We start from the raw sequence: 15,443 nt of genomic DNA, 5'->3' as shown, positions 1-15,443 counted from the left end.
GTGATAGCTTTATTTTCAGAAAACAACAGTGTAACAAGGATTGCAACACAAGTATATTCATATAAAACTTTTTTGGAATCAAAAGCAGTTTAAAGTGCCTCACATAATACAAAGCATTCAAAAGGAAACAGGAAAAAGTTAATTGATTCATATTTGATTTAGATATCATTTAAAGTAGTGCAAGAATCTTAAAAAAAGCAACCCATGTAGCAAAAAATAAAAGCCTTGAATAACAGCACAGGTTTGGTCTGATGTCGGGTGTTCCTGGGGTTAATCATGCAAACTGTGCAGCATCAGTCTAAAGGCTTTCATGAGAACAAGAATCTGCTGCAGCTTGTCTGATACCTGTCAACCATTACAATGATTAAGTCTCCTTAAGACAAATATGTCTACATCAGTCTTGCCAACACTTGATTTTTTTGTACCTCTACTTAACTTAGAGGTAATATCAGTATTATTTCTGTCTTGCTGATGAGGCTCTTGAATTTCAGGGAGTGTTTAAAATCTATACGTCATGTTTTACCCATATATCAGAATATTCAGTTTGTCCTAAAACATGTTTGCAAATCAGTTAGGACAAAAATATCAGGATGTCCTACTTCATGGCGTCACATTTTGCTGTGTGCGAGTCAGTGTGCTTATTTTGGCTATCCTGACCCACAATCCCCTGCACAGTGAAGATGAAGCATCTACTGAGCCTGCAGCGAGGGCAAGGACACAAACCGTAAAACAATTGAGTGAACAAATAACCATTTACACATTTAATTGCAACACATGGAAATCAATTTGAAGATAACTTAGCAGTCTGTGTGCTGTTTCACTGCAAATATATTGAATTGAATATAAATTACATTTAATGGTATATTGCACACTAAAGAGGTTAGGCACAGATAGAGTGGTATGCACTAAATACCGCAGCGTTCTTTGGATTTCAAAGAATGTCCCTGGCAAATCATAAAAAAAACCTTTTGAGTCTTCAAGTTGACTGTCTACAAAAAATATTCACCTCTCTGAGGCTTTTAATCTAAACCAACTTTAGATATAGAGCACATTTCAAAACAACAGAGTTAACCAAAGTGCTTTACAGTAGTGACATAAATGACCACCAGCCAATCAAAACGAGAAAAGCAAAGAACAATAGGATAATAGAAACAAACTCTTATGCAGCACCCAGGAAAGCCAGTGCATACAGCATTTTAGGCAAGCTTTGAACCAGATAGATTGGTTACTGTGGGTTTAACATAATGATCAAGGTAGCCCAGGTTTAGTGGGGCATGAGAGGCAGGATGAAAAAATGATACCTTTGGTTTTATGTCATGAAAATCTAAAATGTTTAAAGCCATTCAGACACTTCAACAGTGGGTCAAGAGAGTTAAGGATGTTACGTTTCAGTGGGAGGTATATTTAGTTATCGTCTTCATAAACGAGAGACGAGACGCCATTACTTTTTTATAATAGCACTAGATGGAAGAAAAAGAAAGAAAATAGAATAGAATTTTTAAGAATTTAAGATGAGAAATGTTTGAGGAAGGGACTTCCTTCATATGTTCAAGGCATGCAAGAGCAATATCAGTATTACCATACCATATGTACCATATACATACTAATACATACCATTTGTGTTAATACTGAGCGAACACCTAAAGTAACCACTCATAAAAACCTTGTTATTGGTGGACCAAACTCTACCAGAATATCTCAGTTTTAAGTCTGTAAACAAAATGAGTGTCAACATTTAGTTTCCTTTATGTCACATGGTAAAAATTCCTTTATCAGTTTCCAACAGAAGAATGCATCTTTAAAAATTGTCAAAAATTTGATGTGCAAATGACCATAAGTGCAACAAAATGATTTTTGTTTTGACATTTGTAAGGGTTTTTTGTTTGGTTTTTCGGTGGCTTCGTACTTTTATCATAATTAATATTTTCTAGAACTGATCAACACTTAAGCTGTCCGGAGAGCCACTGGGGCTTAACTTTTTTTTTTCCTTTGGTCAAAATATTGATTTATGCTTCAGCTGTACAGTACAGCTTCTTCAGTATCTTATTCTATCACACTCTTCCAGCATATCAAAAACATCTTCACTGAAGTCGTTGTACTTCAGGCTGAAAGAGACAAAAGCAGTAGTTAGTTTCTCATCCTGTTTGCTGTTGCTTATAATCTCTGTGTAAAGAAAAGCTGCTCATTACATAGTCAGATGTCAACATAAGGGAACTTGAGCTTACTTCATCTCCCCCATGTTTGTGTTGTCCTGCATGACCTGGACGAGAGCCGGCACAGATGCATCAGTCAGCATGTTGTTACTCAGCACCAGGGTCTTCAAAGTCGGACTGGCTCTCACAGCAGCACACAAGTCGTCAACACAGGCGTCGGTTAGATTGGTCATCTCAACACTGCCATTGAAGAGGAGTAAACAGAGTTGAAATGAATGGGCACTGCAATGCCTTGCAGTAAATGTAGTTTGAGAAGACTTAGTTTCTGGGTCAACTCACTCCAGTTCTTCCAACAGACAGTTTGGATGTGCAACAGCATCCCACAGATGTTTAACTCCTTTGTCTCCCACTTTATTGAGACCAACTAACAGAGACTTGAGTTTTGAAGTCCCACTTTTTAGCACTGAGCCCAGTTCTCTGAAGACCTCCTCTGTTAACTCGCACCGATTCAAGCTGTAAGAAGGAGCAGACATGCACAAGTCAAGTCCCTGAATGTTGGCAAATATTTGTTAAAGGTGGTGCTTAGACAGAACATGTGACTCTACCCGAGATTTGTAACTGGACAGTCAGGTTGACTGAGAGCCTGGCAGAGCAGTAGCGCCCCCTCCTGGCCTAGCTCATTTACTGATAAATCCAGCTCAGACAAAGAGCAGTGCTCTGACATGATCGCCTCCATTAACAGAGGGCAGCAAGCATCTGTCAGCTCACAATCAGAGAACCTACAAGATAAATCAAAAGTAAAATTGAGGATGAAGTTTATCGTTCACTTTCAGGACTCTACGGATTATCAAACACTGCAACTTCTACATGCTCTCAACCCTTTTTCAGACAGGAAACATGAATGCATTGGTTGCATACTTACTTGAGGCACTGCAGTTTGCTCAGTGGGTGTTGCACAGCCTTACACAAGACCTCAACTCCAGTGTCGCCAATCGTGTTCCAAGTCAAGTCCACCTTTCTCATCTCTGAATGGCCAGAACAAAAAGCTGCTGATAAAGCTTCCATGGATGCCGCAGTTAGTTCAGTGCTGTGAACCCTAAGAAAAAAAAGGATATTTCTTTAAAACCAGAGAGCAAAATCTAAATGCATTAATGAAGAAAATTGCTTTAGATTAAACGCTATTCAAGGCACATACAGCAGCTCCTGTAGTTTGCAGAGAGGACTCTGCAGGGCTTTGCACAAAGTCACTAAGCCCTGATCCCCAATCTTATTGCCCCTGAGGTCTAACACATACAACCGGGGGGTGCCCAAGATCAGGGTAGATGCCAGATCTTCACAACATGCCTCTGTCAGTGTGCATCCTACAAGACTAGGTCACAAAAAAGGGAACAGATCAAGAGTTTAGCTAAAGTGAGCATTTTTTCTTCAGAATGTGCTTTACCATCAGAAATGATCTTACTCTAAACTGTGCAGTTTGCTGTCTTTGAGTCCAGTGCAGAGGATTTTCAACTTTTCATTTCCAAGACGGCTGTCAGAGAGGTCCAGCTCCTTGGCGTGTCCTTTGCTGAGAGCTGAAGCCAGATGAGAAATTGCCCCAGCACTCAGACTGCAGCTCTTCAAGCTAATGGATACAGCAGAGAAATATCATAAATTATTTTTAACAACTTAAACATGATATGACTGATTGAAGAAGACAAAAATAGTCAGTTTATACTTCTTTATAGAGTAAAAAAGCAATTAAACCTGAAGTAAATAACTTTTAGTATTGTGTTTCTGTGACTTACTTTATTTTCTGTGATATGCTCATACTTGGAGCCAGCCTTTCTGCTTGCTCCTCTGTCACACTTGAGTTGTAAAGATTCAACAGCTCCATCTCACCCAGGCACATCACAACATAATTAAGAGCCACACACTCCTGGAGGCTCAAGTCTCCATAGCTGATGCCTAATCTCGCTGAAGGGGTGACAATCTCTTTCACCAAGCTCTCATTTTGAGCTTGATGGAGCAGACGAAAGTAGCGGTGGTGCCTCTCCTTGTAGAATCCCTTCAGTGTCACCTCTGAGTTGCTTTTAAACCATGTCCTGAAATCTGTGATCTGATTCGAGTTGAAGTTTCCGAGCAGGGTTTCCAGAGGTCGGCGCTGAGTCGGCTCGGAGAGTGCTGACAGGAAGCCGTCTAGAAACTTCACACCTGTGTGTTTTTCTAACATCTTCTCTGCACCCTCAGATGCTGACTTATCTAAAAAGAAGGACACAGCCAACAAGAACTCCTGCATCACCTGGGAGTGGAAGGAGAAGAACGGTCTACTTGTATGCTCTAGGTCTGCCTTCAAAAAAGCACCAAGTGATGTAGGGAGATGCTGAAAACCAAAGGCATCTGTTTCTTCTTTGTCACAGCTTGAATGCTGCTTGATGAGGCAATGAGATGCCATCCTTCCAAGGGCTAACACCAGCTCTCTATTCAGATCCTTACTCAGCGACAGCATCTGGATTAGATGAACTAAGATGTCTGCACACAGCTGAGATATTGTCTCAGGAAGTTTTGCTGCAGCATCCATCAGAGATTTGTAAATGGAACACACTGTCCAACAAAATTTCGGGGAGGTGGAGATATCATAGAAGCCCAGAGTCTTTTCCATATGCTGCAGTGCTTCATTGGCTGCACCTGGGTCAGTGAAGAACCCTTTAAAGTAGGCCTCCCTTTGTGGCTTTAGAAACCCCAATATTTTCACATGAGTATCACCCAGAAGCGTCAGACTTTCTGTCTGTTTAGTCGCCACCACAAAAGCAGCTCCTTTCATCAGTGATCCATGCAGCAAGCTGGCCACCAAGCAAGGGAGGGAGACTGTCTGGCAGGGGCTTGAGCAGAGCGTTTGAGTGGAAGGGTCAAGGCTCCCTTCGCAATGATCCAGATCATCAAACACAAACAACACTTCTTTGGGATTCTGCAGGACTGAGGGTAATAACCCAGCCTGGATGAGACCATGATGGTTCAACAATAACGTCTCCAGGGAAAGTTTATTGTCAGCATGCTTTAACTCCCTAAACCGGAAGTGGAAAACATACTGAAAGTTTTGCAGGTGTAGCCCCTTTGCCCAGTCCAATACTAGCTTGTACAGTGTAGTGGTTTTACCAGATCCTTCAGGACCAACAAGCACCACAGGTTTGAAGTCACCACTCAGAGCAGTGAGAATAGCACTGTCGAGGAGGGCAGGCGAGTTTTCTTCCGCATTTCCTTCTGTAGCCTGAACTTTAGAAGTCTGGGAAATATACTTATTACTGTTAATCACACTTAGTGGCAGTTCTCCACCAAGGAGCGTTGACGTGCCCTTTGATTTCAGAATATGAAGCAACACGGCGTCTTTGTCCATTGTATAGCTCACTGTAGAAAATATCAAATATGACACAATCAAATGTCCGCACAGTTATTTATGCCAGCGTAATAGTCTACTTGTCATCATTAAAGATTTATATTGTTATATTAAACAACCTGAACTATAAAACCTTATGCTCTAAAGACCCTGAAGTGGAAAAGTAGTTACCTTCTGGTTACAAGCTATCCGACAGGAACAGGCAAAAATGACCAACGTCTGCACGACGAGGATTTGTACTGTAATAGTAAGAGTTACACCCATAAAATGTATAAAACCGTTGAAACCACAGGTTTACAGCACCAAGAGGAAGGGACATGCCCGGACGTACCAGCAACGGCACTCCTCTAGCACTGTTTGTTGTTGTTATGCCCTCCATTTTGCCTTACAGGCGAGTGGCGGAAAAACTACAGGAGAGCCGATTCGAATTTGTCTTTCTGGTATGTTCCCAGATTAAAAAACGACTCGGAAAAACTGACAGAGACTGCAAAACAACAAGCCTGGGAACGACATTTAGGACATTTGACCAGAAATGAACATAATTTGCCCCAGGGCAATGGCAAAAAAAAAAACCTTTAAGGATCCAAAAATCTCTTTAACTGGATGACTAACTGTGATATGTTCATTAAGGAGTAGGGGATAATGGGATTGGTTGTCACAGCAGTTACATCTTGCCACCAGAGGGCACTGTCTCAGAAACTGGTATGGAAATTTACTAAAATGGGATTAGAGCTAACATCTAAAGTCTTCCCTGGAGTAAGACAGATGAACTAAAGGTGAGATAACTTTTTGTTATTTTTTTCTATATTTTTAAACATTTAGCTCCTGTATATTTTCCCCATTAGGCTTTTACATAATGGGTTTATGAAAACACAACTGTTACTCTTGACAAGTATGAGGGGAAAGCTATAGTTAGCTTTATATCTGCTAACTGACTAGTTGTCATGGTTGTTAGACTTAATGCTAGCAAGAAATTCCATTGAGGTTAGTTGTCACGTATTTATACATTAGATACAATAATTTGGTCTAACAGTGTTTTTCCTTTTCATGTTCCTTGCTCATTTTGTGTTGTCAACTTGTCAGCGTAATGAAATGGTCAAATTTATTTCTGCCTTCTTGTTTTTTCTTACTTAAATGTTTTTCCCATTAGAATAGCATTATGACAAACAACCACAACGTGTGTGACAAACATCCCAGTGGTGAGGTTGGTCATCTCAATGCATCAGGGTGTCTTTAATAGTTAATAACTTCTTTGTTACAATGAGATACACATTTCAAACCAACAACTTCAGTTTAATTTAGGAATGACCACTGAAAGAAGTTCTGTTCTTTGTTAAAATCCTTATTTTATTTGACCAATCTGTAAAATATGCTTGTCCCCAGCAAAACTTGAGCTGCATTATCTTCAGATTTTGTCATTAAATTTACATTTTTGGAAACCACTTGTATTAAGGTTAAGTTGTTACCTTTTGCATATTTGGACTAAAAACTTGAAGTTGTACCCAAACAATCTAAGTCATAAAAATAATGAGCAATTTACAACTGCCCCAAAGTTTCTTGTCAGTCTTCTCAAGTTTACACTACCAGTTAAAAAAAACATGCACGCCTTTAAGGCTTCTACCAAAAGGAAGTAACATAATTTGGTTAGATTTAACTGACACTAATCAAAAGCAAGTAGTACAGTTTGGCAAGTGTTACACTGAACGTGAAAAGACATACTTTAGGCCCTTTCAATCTCTATCATTGCCTATTAAAAAGAACACATTTTTTATGTTTCTTTATTCAAACACAGAAACTGAGTGATGTGGCATTCAAAATAAGAGGAATAGAAATGCCAAGATGATGAACACATTTGGCTCAATAAGGCGACTGGGCTTTAGAGAGTGGTTGATGCGAACATTTGAGAAATATGTCCGTGGTGATCCAGCAAGTTGGCGTGCTTCACTGTAATTTTGTTTACTATTTAGTATGTGCTATCAAAAGTTTCCACCGTCTTGATGAGGACTGCGCTTGGCTTTCGCTGCTGCTGGTTGTAAACTGGGGTCACTAAGGTGAAAGAAAGCAGAAACATATATTTTTAAGTTTACGCACTGTGCTGTTGGGAATATTAAGATAAGTTGTTATGTCTTTTTTTTAATCTTAATAAAAACCAGTTACCTTTTGTGGGAACTGTATGGATGTTGAGAATGGAGTCATTTCCAAGTCTGTCAGTGACAAAGTTAGAAATACACATTAGAGAAGCTCAAGATTTACTGAAAAGGTAAACATGTTAAAAAATAACTCAGAACAATGCAGTTTTGAACAATGACTGTTTGAGACCTACAGGGGGCAGTATTGTGCTTAATACAGTTAGAGCTGATGAAGGCGAAACAAAGGTAGTAATATAGAAAAACACTGAGTTATGTCATGAAAACTTTGATGTACTGCTACTCACCTCTCCTCCTCTCCTTCCAGCAGTGTCCTGTAGGTAGAGATCTCGATGTCCAGGGCCAGTTTGACATTCATGAGCTCCTGGTACTCTCTGAGTTGCCGAGCCATGTCCTGCTTGGCTCTCAGCAGAGCCTTCTCCAGGTCCCTGATGCGAGCCTTTGCATCCTGCACAGCCTCCTCCCCACGGCGCTCTGATTCAGCTACCTGATCTTCAAGGTTTTCGCGCTATAAAAAAAGGTGCAGAGTGGATTGTGTAAGCTCAAATACTCCAAATAGAGAATTAGAGATTTCTAACCGGAGGTGTATGAAAATATTAAATAGATTGTTTGGCATTTTCATTTTTAAACACATCTGTCTCTAACAGGTCTTCAGGATTAAGTGAAGACTGCATAAATACATGCATTAAGCATAAACCTCAGACATTCAATACATCAGGCAGTCTTTAAACCTTCTGCTGACCTGTGCCTTTGCAGCATTGATCTCGTTCTGCAGGCGGCTGATCATCCTGTTGAGCTCAGATATTTCCCCCTTTGTGCTACGCAGCTCAGTGCTATACTGGTCGGCCTCAGCTGTCATCTGGTCAAACTGGTGCAGTCAGAAAACAGAGGAGGAAACATGAGAGATAAGTTATCAGGTTTGACAAGGTTGGTTTCACTCAAAAGTCCAGGTATTCTAGTTTGTTTGTGAAATTTTTCTACTATGGCTATCTGAGAACTTACACAGCAATCCATTTCACAACATTCACATTGTTTGATTTAGTTCTTTACCTTGGTTTTGTGCCAGCTTTCTGCTTCCTCACGGCTGCGGGCGGCAATGTCTTCATACTGAGCCTTAACATCAGCCACAATCTGATCCATGTTGAGGCCACGGGAGTTGTCCATCTGCACCACCACAGAGGTCTCCTTCAGGCTCTCCTGCAGCTCACGTAGCTCCTGTTTGTATTAAACAACACATGCAGCCAAAGTATGAAGAAAAATCCACTCATTGTTATTTCATTTCTTCTTATATAACAGAGTTATAATAAGATGTTGAGTGACGGGTCACGTACTGCATCATACAGAGACTTGAGGAAGTTGAATTCGTCACTGATAAAAGACACCTTATCCTCTAGATCCACCCTAGAAAGGTAACCTGCATCCACATCCTACAGATGGTAAAGGGAGAAAAAGGTCATTCGAAAAACAATGGTTGCAGAAATCTCCACAAAATTGCAAATGTGAAATAATTGAATGTGTTGCTACAGAAATCTGTACTATACAAATTCACAAAGCAAGCATTTATCATAATCATCAAGACGGCATACTGCACCTTTTTAAGCAGCACAAACTCATTCTCTCCATCGGTCCTCTTGCTGATCTCTGACTCATACCTGAAACAACCCACATCATCACATTACTACTGCACATCTTATCAGTTCTTATCACTTCATCTTCATATGTTTGAATGTCTGCTCTAGTTCTGTAGTTAGTCCCAGTGATTCTCTTACTTGGTCTTGTAGTCGTCCACATTTTTGTGCATGACGTTGTTCTCCATGTCCAGTCTCTGTTTGTCATTCTTGAGGAACTCGAGGTGTTTCTGGAGGCCGGTGATGTAGGACTTCAGCATAGGCTCAACATCAGAAGTGGCTGCGGTCTGTCCCTGCAGCAGCTTCCATTTGGTTTCAAGCATTTTGTTTTGCTGTTCAAGGAATCTCACCTAAGGCACAAACAGAAATCCTTACTGGTTTGTCCTGCCTTTAAGTTAGAGGAAATAATATAACAGAGTTTAAGAAACCATTCCTCCTACCTTATCAATGAATGAGGCAAAGCGGTTGTTGAGGCTCTTGATCTGTTCCTTCTCCTGGCTGCGAACAGCATGGACAGTGGGGTCAATGTCGATGTTGAGTGGGGTGAGCAGGCTCTTGTTGATGGTCACGGCTGTGATCGGGGCAGCCTGGTTGAATCCGTTGCTCATCTTTGGGATGGTGTAGGCTCCCATGGACATGCTGCTGAAGCCCCCGGATGACCTACGTGGTCCTGAGTGGGTGCTGCGTTTGCTCCTCAGACTCATGGCTGCTGGAGAGGATGGAAGAGAGTTCAGGTGGTGTTTGAGCTCTAATGTGCATCTCTTATCTTTTCCAAGGCTATTTTACAGGCTGCTCTGGGTGTGGCATGATAGAGGAGATATGTGGCTCTTCAATGTGGGTTAACCAGTCCGACACATGCCTCCTGTCTCCCACCTACCCCCACTGTGAAAGTTGCATGGTTTCTGTTGTTCTGCGAGAATTTTGCTCAGCTTCAGGTGGGAAGAATTTGAGCAATGCATTGCAGGTGTTAACCTGCAATGCATTGCTGTCCTGTCGGCTTTAGTTTGAAAGGATGCAAAGCTAGTAAAATAGTCATCAGAAGGTCAAAATCTGTACCAAGGATGAGCTAAAAAGCATGAGCGAATCACACTGGATGCACTAATTGGCTTTACACCTGATTGGATGATGGTGTCGTTCAGAATATAGCTGCAGGAGCTGCAAAAAAGCAGATAACAAAAGGTGGTAAAAAAACAAAATAACTGCCGAGTAGAACTGCAAGAGTTGAAAGGAAAGGTAGTGCTGGGATCAACCATTAGTTAATGAGTTGTCAGAGACATTGTGTTTTACAATAAATAATAATAAATAATTAAATAAAAATGGAACTTTATTTGTATGGCACTTTTAAATACAAGTAACAAAGTGCTTCACAATAAGCAGTAAAACAGGTTCAAAAGAGCAGCAAACAGTAAAAACAAACAAGAGAAGCAGCCAAGCAGTAAAAAAGATCCATTAGTGTATATAAAAGCAGACAAATAAATTAAAATAAAAAGTAAAATGAGATGATATAAAATAAATTTGCAAATAAAAAGATTTTAGTGAAATAAAACAGAGGACTGGTTGTGTAAGTACAATCTCCTCAGGCTCTCATGAATCTAGACTTTGGGACTGCCAGAGGATCTCAGACTGTATGCAGGTTTATACAGGGATAAAACTCGGAAATATAATGAAGCGCAAGTCCTTATTAGGCCTTAAAGAATCTTAAAATCGACCCTAAAAAGCAACCGGCAGCTAAAACTGGAGGGGTGTGGATGCATTTGGTATTTGTTAAAAGACAAGCTGCTGCATTTTATGGTGTTTGTAGATGGTGGATTCATTTTTGGCAAAGATGTCTGTATAGGGAATTGTCAAGACAGAAGGAGATGAAGGCATGAATGAGGTTTTTACAGATATGTGGTGACAAAATGGATTTTTCCTTTGCTATGATGATAATGGACATCTTTTTGTTCAGGCAAAAAGTTAAAAAGATTTTAAACACAGAGTTTAAAAGTTAACTGTAAAAGTGAGACGAAAAATAACAGTTTTCTGTCAGTAAACTGTACAAAAATAAATAGGTAAACTAAATGACTGAGGATGACTTTATTTTAGTAAAAGTGAGTGAAAAGGAATGTATTTTAACATTAGTCAAAAATAGCCTTCAGTAGTAGCTGTAACCACATATTTCAGTAGAATGAGTCATAGAGTTAGGATCATTATGGCAGTTTAATATTGTCGTTAATCACTGATAGCGAGAGCTGGTTGTGCACAAGAATCTGGGCTGTCCTATTGGTGTCAAACAGTCTTGGCTTTGACACTCATTATGCAATCATCCTCTTAAGAAAACAACTACATGGAAATATATCACCTGTACAACCTGTTGAAGGTTTATTCTGGAGCTTTGTTAAGACTGTGAGCCAGAAGAGCTGTACTGTCTACACAAAATCCAGTTCATGTTGAAGGTAGGCAAAGCTGTTATTCTGTGTTTTGAGACTTTTTTTTGAGCAAAGCGTAAATATTTCCACTTTTTGATGTTTCCTTGTTCCCCTTGTAAGAGATGAAAATCGCCTCGTTCAACGTTCAAAGGTTTGGGCTGGCGAAAGTCTCTGATCAGGATGTCCTGTCAGCTTTAGTGAAGGTAAAAAACCTTTCACTGACATGTTTTTGTGCACAGAAACAACATGAGTTGGTTGTGTTCTGCAAAGGAATCATACATTTAAGACAAATAATGTTGAAATTATACTCTTTGATAGTGCACTGCTTATGCAACTGATATGATTTTTTATGAGGTAGCTGAGATGAAATGTCTAACAAAGAACAACTGAAAAAAATATTCTTCCCTCTGTGATTATAGTTGTTTGAAATGTCTCCTTTATTTCCTGTTTTGTCTGTAGATTGTGTCACGATATGACATCATACTGATCCTGGAGGTTGTGGATGTGAGTGGGGACTCAGTGAAACTCTTCTTAAAAGAGCTGAACAGGTCAGAACCACTTGAGAATAGAAAAATCTGAAAAATATTTATTTATGCATGCTTACTTTATACTGACCTGTGCTGTCTCAGAGTCAACACCAGCCATCACTACGCTCTGCAGCTCAGCACCCGCCTTGGCAGAAACAGATACAAAGAACAGTTTTTGTTTCTGTACAGGTGAGATCGATTCTTATCGTCTGACTTTGATGGCTTTGATTTTTATTTTTAGACATTCACTTAAAAGATTTTTGTCTTACTTGAAGGGATGATGTGGTTGATCTGATTGACTGCTATCAGTATGAGGACAATCAGGAGAATGACGCAGATGCTTTCTCAAGGGAGCCTTATATTCTCCATTTCAAACCACGCAACACAGGTCAGTATCTAAACCAAACTGAAACTTAAATAAAGTTTAAGGACATGAATTTGTTTTGATTCAATTGTAAGTTAGTTGCTGTAGATGTTATGTCACCGATGTCTGTGGTATTTGTGAGTCATGTCTGGAGCTGTTTGCTTTCTGGAGATGAATGAATCTAACTTGGAATGACAGGTGGTACAAAAGAGCTCAGGGCAGGTTTATCAAGTTGAGTCAGTCTGTGTCTGCTTTGTGAATCTACACCTTTCTAAATATACAACAAAGACCAGGTTTGTAGCTTATCTGACTCTTTTTGGTTCCAGTCCTGCAGGACATAGTGCTTATTCCGGTTCGCACCACACCATGGGACTCAAGAAAAGAGCTGGACGAGCTTTACGAGGTTTTCCTTGTGGTTAAAAACAAGTGGAAAACTGACGTGAGTTGCATGGTTTAACCTGAAAGTGATGCCTAGTAACCACATCTCAAATAAAGTACAGTATAAGTGTCTTACTTATGAATCATTATTGAACAGAGATGTCTATATTTAAAAGCACTTCACTGGTTTTGCTTGACTAAAAGATGTCCATGTATGATTTCCTCTAGAATGTAATGATCCTTGGGGATTTCAATGCTGATGGTTCGTATGTCACCCGCAAGGAAATGAAGGACATACGTATTCGCAGCGACAAAAATTTCCATTGGCTGATAGATGATGACGTGGACACAACAGCAGTCACATCAAATGACCACACTTATGACCGGCATGTGCACATAAATAAGTTCTCATCATTTATAATCACTTAAAATGGTCAAACCATTGGTTTTTAGGTCATTTCCTGGCGGGATCATTTAAAAACATTGTTTTTTGATTGGAGTTTAATCTGTAATTTATCATAGGATTGTTGTGTATGGAGATGATATGCTGGCAGCTATTGTGCCAAACTCAGCCAAACCATTCAACTTCCACAAAGAGTTTACCATGACAGAAGCAATGGTAGGTCTCCCTCTTGAGAATTGACAACTTTGTGCACATTGCTCCACTTATTAAGTTTTTCACTGTTGTTTTAATATACATGCATCCCCCACAGGCACTGAGAGTGAGTGACCACTACCCTGTTGAGGTAGAATTACGCAGCACTCCTCCATTCTGGATGACAAGGAGCCATGAAATATATGATTATGACCGACCGTCAGTTCACAGAGCTGTCACAGGTAACGAGCTAAGCTGTAATTTGTTCCCTTTGTTTGCTGATAGACATCAAAGGAAGTATTTGAGACATCAGCTGATCTAGCTGCTTTTTTGACAGTTACAGGGACGTGTTCTCTCTGTGAATGACAGGGGTAAATAATAGTTAGAGGAATGCTTGGTATTTGGGAGTGTTCCCTTCCTTCAAACTAGATTTCACAGCTTATGTTAAAGATTTTACTTATGCCCTATTTGCTTGAAAGCACTTGTTTTACCTTTATACCTGCAATTCACCAATTTATTTGTGCTGGTATCTACAAAATATGATATATTAGGTTTTTATGAAATTAAAGAACCAAAAATAAATAAATAAATTGATCCAACACTTGAATGTGTGCTACAAAGGCAAGGTTGGCCTTTATTTTCTGCTAGTTTGGCTCTGTGAGTAACTGAAATTGTATTTACAAAAAAAAAGCATGTTTTTCACGATAGCTTAATTTAAGATCAGTCTTCAGGGAAAACCTCTTGCATCCTGTAAAAGAAAAAAAGTACTGCATCATCATTTGAGTCTTACCCTAACAAAATACAACTATTGAAAGAAACAAATTGCATCAGAAAACTATTTCAGTGATATTCTGCTGTTTTGTGTTATTGTTCTTGCACAATTGCTAATGGCTAGTGTGTGCTTGTGTCTTCTACAGAACAATACAATGTAATACAATGTAAAAAAAAAAAAAAAAAAAAAAAAGATAAACATAGGGGTGGTTGTATTCTTAACTTTTTTGACTCTTATTTCTACTTACAGATAAGTTGCAAACTGATGTGATGCAACTGCAAAAGGACAACCTCCTGTTGGAGCGAGAAAAACTACTCCTTCAGATCACATTATTGAAACACCGGGTTGCTGTCCTCAAGCTGAAAGAATAAACCAAAAGCCTCTACCACTCCTGCCTTTTGTTTTATTTCTGTTGTGTCATAAATTGTATAATTTAGAATTTATTTTCAAAATGAATAAATGATACTGAACACAGCATGTTGTCTTTTTATTAGCTGAATAGATGTAGTGGTTAGTGATGTAGGATCTAGATTGACTTCAAGTTCTGCTCGCATAAACTGATCAGGGGGGCAACAGATTAAATCATTTAAATATCACTTAAAAATTAGAGACCTGTAAAGTGTGTTTCCACTATGAAGGAAAAAAATAATAGGGAAACTTGCCCTAATAAATAAATAATGATAAAAGATGTGCATTTGTTATTTTGTAGGGCAAGTCTTTCTATTTTTTAATGTGGCGAAAACAGGACTTCCATGGTAAAAGCATAAAAGCGCACTGTTTTTCACAAAACATCTCTTCAAGATTCAACACGTTCAAACCACTGTTGATAATATGTGCCGCATTCAGGTCGGCTCCGACTTTTAAGACTTCAGCCGCAATTGCGAGATGCTACGCATAAACCAAGTCCATAAATGTAACATTGCTGTGATTAGTGTCTTAAAGATATTTCTTCGTATTCACAAAATTCATTTTGACATGTATTCTCGTTGGGAGTAAGTAAATGGTACATAATTGTCTTGCTGCAGTAGATAACCTTACGTCTATGCTGTTTCGTCGACGACAGTCAGCAGTATTCCCTACCGGACACGAAGTACACACGAG

The 15,443-nt window shown here is 39.4% G+C and overlaps 3 protein-coding genes across 5 annotated transcripts; 1 reads left to right on the top strand and 2 right to left on the bottom strand.

Annotated features, from left to right (window-relative positions):
- Window positions 1–89: 89 nt before the first annotated feature.
- Window positions 90–5,822, bottom strand: LOC141798870 (NACHT, LRR and PYD domains-containing protein 12). Of its 2 annotated transcripts, XM_074680775.1 has the most exons (9): window positions 5,695–5,822; window positions 3,938–5,534; window positions 3,613–3,774; window positions 3,349–3,522; window positions 3,076–3,249; window positions 2,759–2,932; window positions 2,493–2,666; window positions 2,226–2,393; window positions 90–2,105 (listed from the first exon to the last, which is right to left on the bottom strand). In XM_074680775.1, exons 2-9 carry the CDS (start codon window positions 5,521–5,523, stop codon window positions 2,036–2,038), a joined length of 2,682 nt encoding a protein of 893 aa, XP_074536876.1. In that variant the 5' UTR covers window positions 5,524–5,534; window positions 5,695–5,822; the 3' UTR covers window positions 90–2,035. The 2 variants fall into 2 exon arrangements, with proteins under 2 accessions (XP_074536876.1, XP_074536877.1); XM_074680776.1 differs by lacking the exon at window positions 5,695–5,822 and having other exon boundaries at window positions 3,938–5,660.
- A 1,098-nt stretch (window positions 5,823–6,920) lies between these two features.
- Window positions 6,921–15,438, bottom strand: LOC141798874 (intermediate filament protein ON3-like). Its single transcript, XM_074680782.1, has 11 exons — window positions 15,423–15,438; window positions 12,322–12,378; window positions 9,739–10,004; window positions 9,440–9,648; window positions 9,262–9,322; window positions 9,002–9,097; window positions 8,721–8,885; window positions 8,413–8,538; window positions 7,958–8,178; window positions 7,681–7,727; window positions 6,921–7,569 (listed from the first exon to the last, which is right to left on the bottom strand). Exons 3-11 carry the CDS (start codon window positions 10,000–10,002, stop codon window positions 7,487–7,489), a joined length of 1,272 nt encoding a protein of 423 aa, XP_074536883.1. The 5' UTR covers window positions 10,003–10,004; window positions 12,322–12,378; window positions 15,423–15,438; the 3' UTR covers window positions 6,921–7,486.
- LOC141798873 (deoxyribonuclease-1-like) lies at window positions 8,118–14,725 on the top strand. 2 transcript variants are annotated; one of them, XM_074680780.1, is made up of 12 exons: window positions 8,118–8,190; window positions 8,497–8,597; window positions 8,737–8,916; window positions 11,827–11,909; window positions 12,166–12,254; window positions 12,336–12,422; window positions 12,509–12,621; window positions 12,924–13,036; window positions 13,204–13,361; window positions 13,498–13,594; window positions 13,689–13,812; window positions 14,592–14,725. In XM_074680780.1, the coding sequence occupies exons 4-12, from the start codon at window positions 11,829–11,831 to the stop codon at window positions 14,711–14,713; spliced, it is 984 nt and encodes a 327-aa protein (XP_074536881.1). In that variant the 5' UTR covers window positions 8,118–8,190; window positions 8,497–8,597; window positions 8,737–8,916; window positions 11,827–11,828; the 3' UTR covers window positions 14,714–14,725. The 2 variants fall into 2 exon arrangements, with proteins under 2 accessions (XP_074536881.1, XP_074536880.1); XM_074680779.1 differs by lacking the exons at window positions 8,118–8,190; window positions 8,497–8,597; window positions 8,737–8,916 and having other exon boundaries at window positions 10,322–11,909.
- Window positions 15,439–15,443: the final 5 nt, after the last annotated feature.

The sequence above is a fragment of the Halichoeres trimaculatus genome, unplaced genomic scaffold, assembly GCF_033239565.1.
Source record: "Halichoeres trimaculatus isolate MK-OKI-2021-1 unplaced genomic scaffold, fHalTri1.1 fHalTri1_scaffold_11, whole genome shotgun sequence".
NCBI classification, from domain to species: Eukaryota; Metazoa; Chordata; class Actinopteri; order Labriformes; family Labridae; genus Halichoeres; species Halichoeres trimaculatus.
This window is presented reverse-complemented; position numbering and strand designations above follow the sequence as displayed.

What these genes read in the sequence shown, in the direction of transcription:
- LOC141798870 (XM_074680775.1), bottom strand. Translation starts at nt 5,523, where the DNA reads ATGGACAAAGACGCCGTGTTGCTTCATATTCTGAAATCAAAGGGCACG. An exon ending in AGCAAACTGCAGTGCCTCAA is followed by an intron (nt 2,933 to 3,075) that starts GTAAGTATGCAA and finishes TTTATCTTGTAG; the next exon opens with GTTCTCTGATTGTGAGCTGA. An exon ending in ACAAACATGGGGGAGATGAA is followed by an intron (nt 2,106 to 2,225) that starts GTAAGCTCAAGT and finishes TGTCTCTTTCAG; the next exon opens with CCTGAAGTACAACGACTTCA.
- LOC141798874 (XM_074680782.1), bottom strand. Translation starts at nt 10,002, where the DNA reads ATGAGTCTGAGGAGCAAACGCAGCACCCACTCAGGACCACGTAGGTCA. An exon ending in TCAAGTCTCTGTATGATGCA is followed by an intron (nt 8,886 to 9,001) that starts GTACGTGACCCG and finishes TAATACAAACAG; the next exon opens with GAGCTACGTGAGCTGCAGGA. An exon ending in TCAATGCTGCAAAGGCACAG is followed by an intron (nt 8,179 to 8,412) that starts GTCAGCAGAAGG and finishes CTTTTTTTATAG; the next exon opens with CGCGAAAACCTTGAAGATCA.
- LOC141798873 (XM_074680780.1), top strand. Translation starts at nt 11,829, where the DNA reads ATGAAAATCGCCTCGTTCAACGTTCAAAGGTTTGGGCTGGCGAAAGTC. An exon ending in TTTCAAACCACGCAACACAG is followed by an intron (nt 12,622 to 12,923) that starts GTCAGTATCTAA and finishes TTTTGGTTCCAG; the next exon opens with TCCTGCAGGACATAGTGCTT. An exon ending in TTACCATGACAGAAGCAATG is followed by an intron (nt 13,595 to 13,688) that starts GTAGGTCTCCCT and finishes CATCCCCCACAG; the next exon opens with GCACTGAGAGTGAGTGACCA.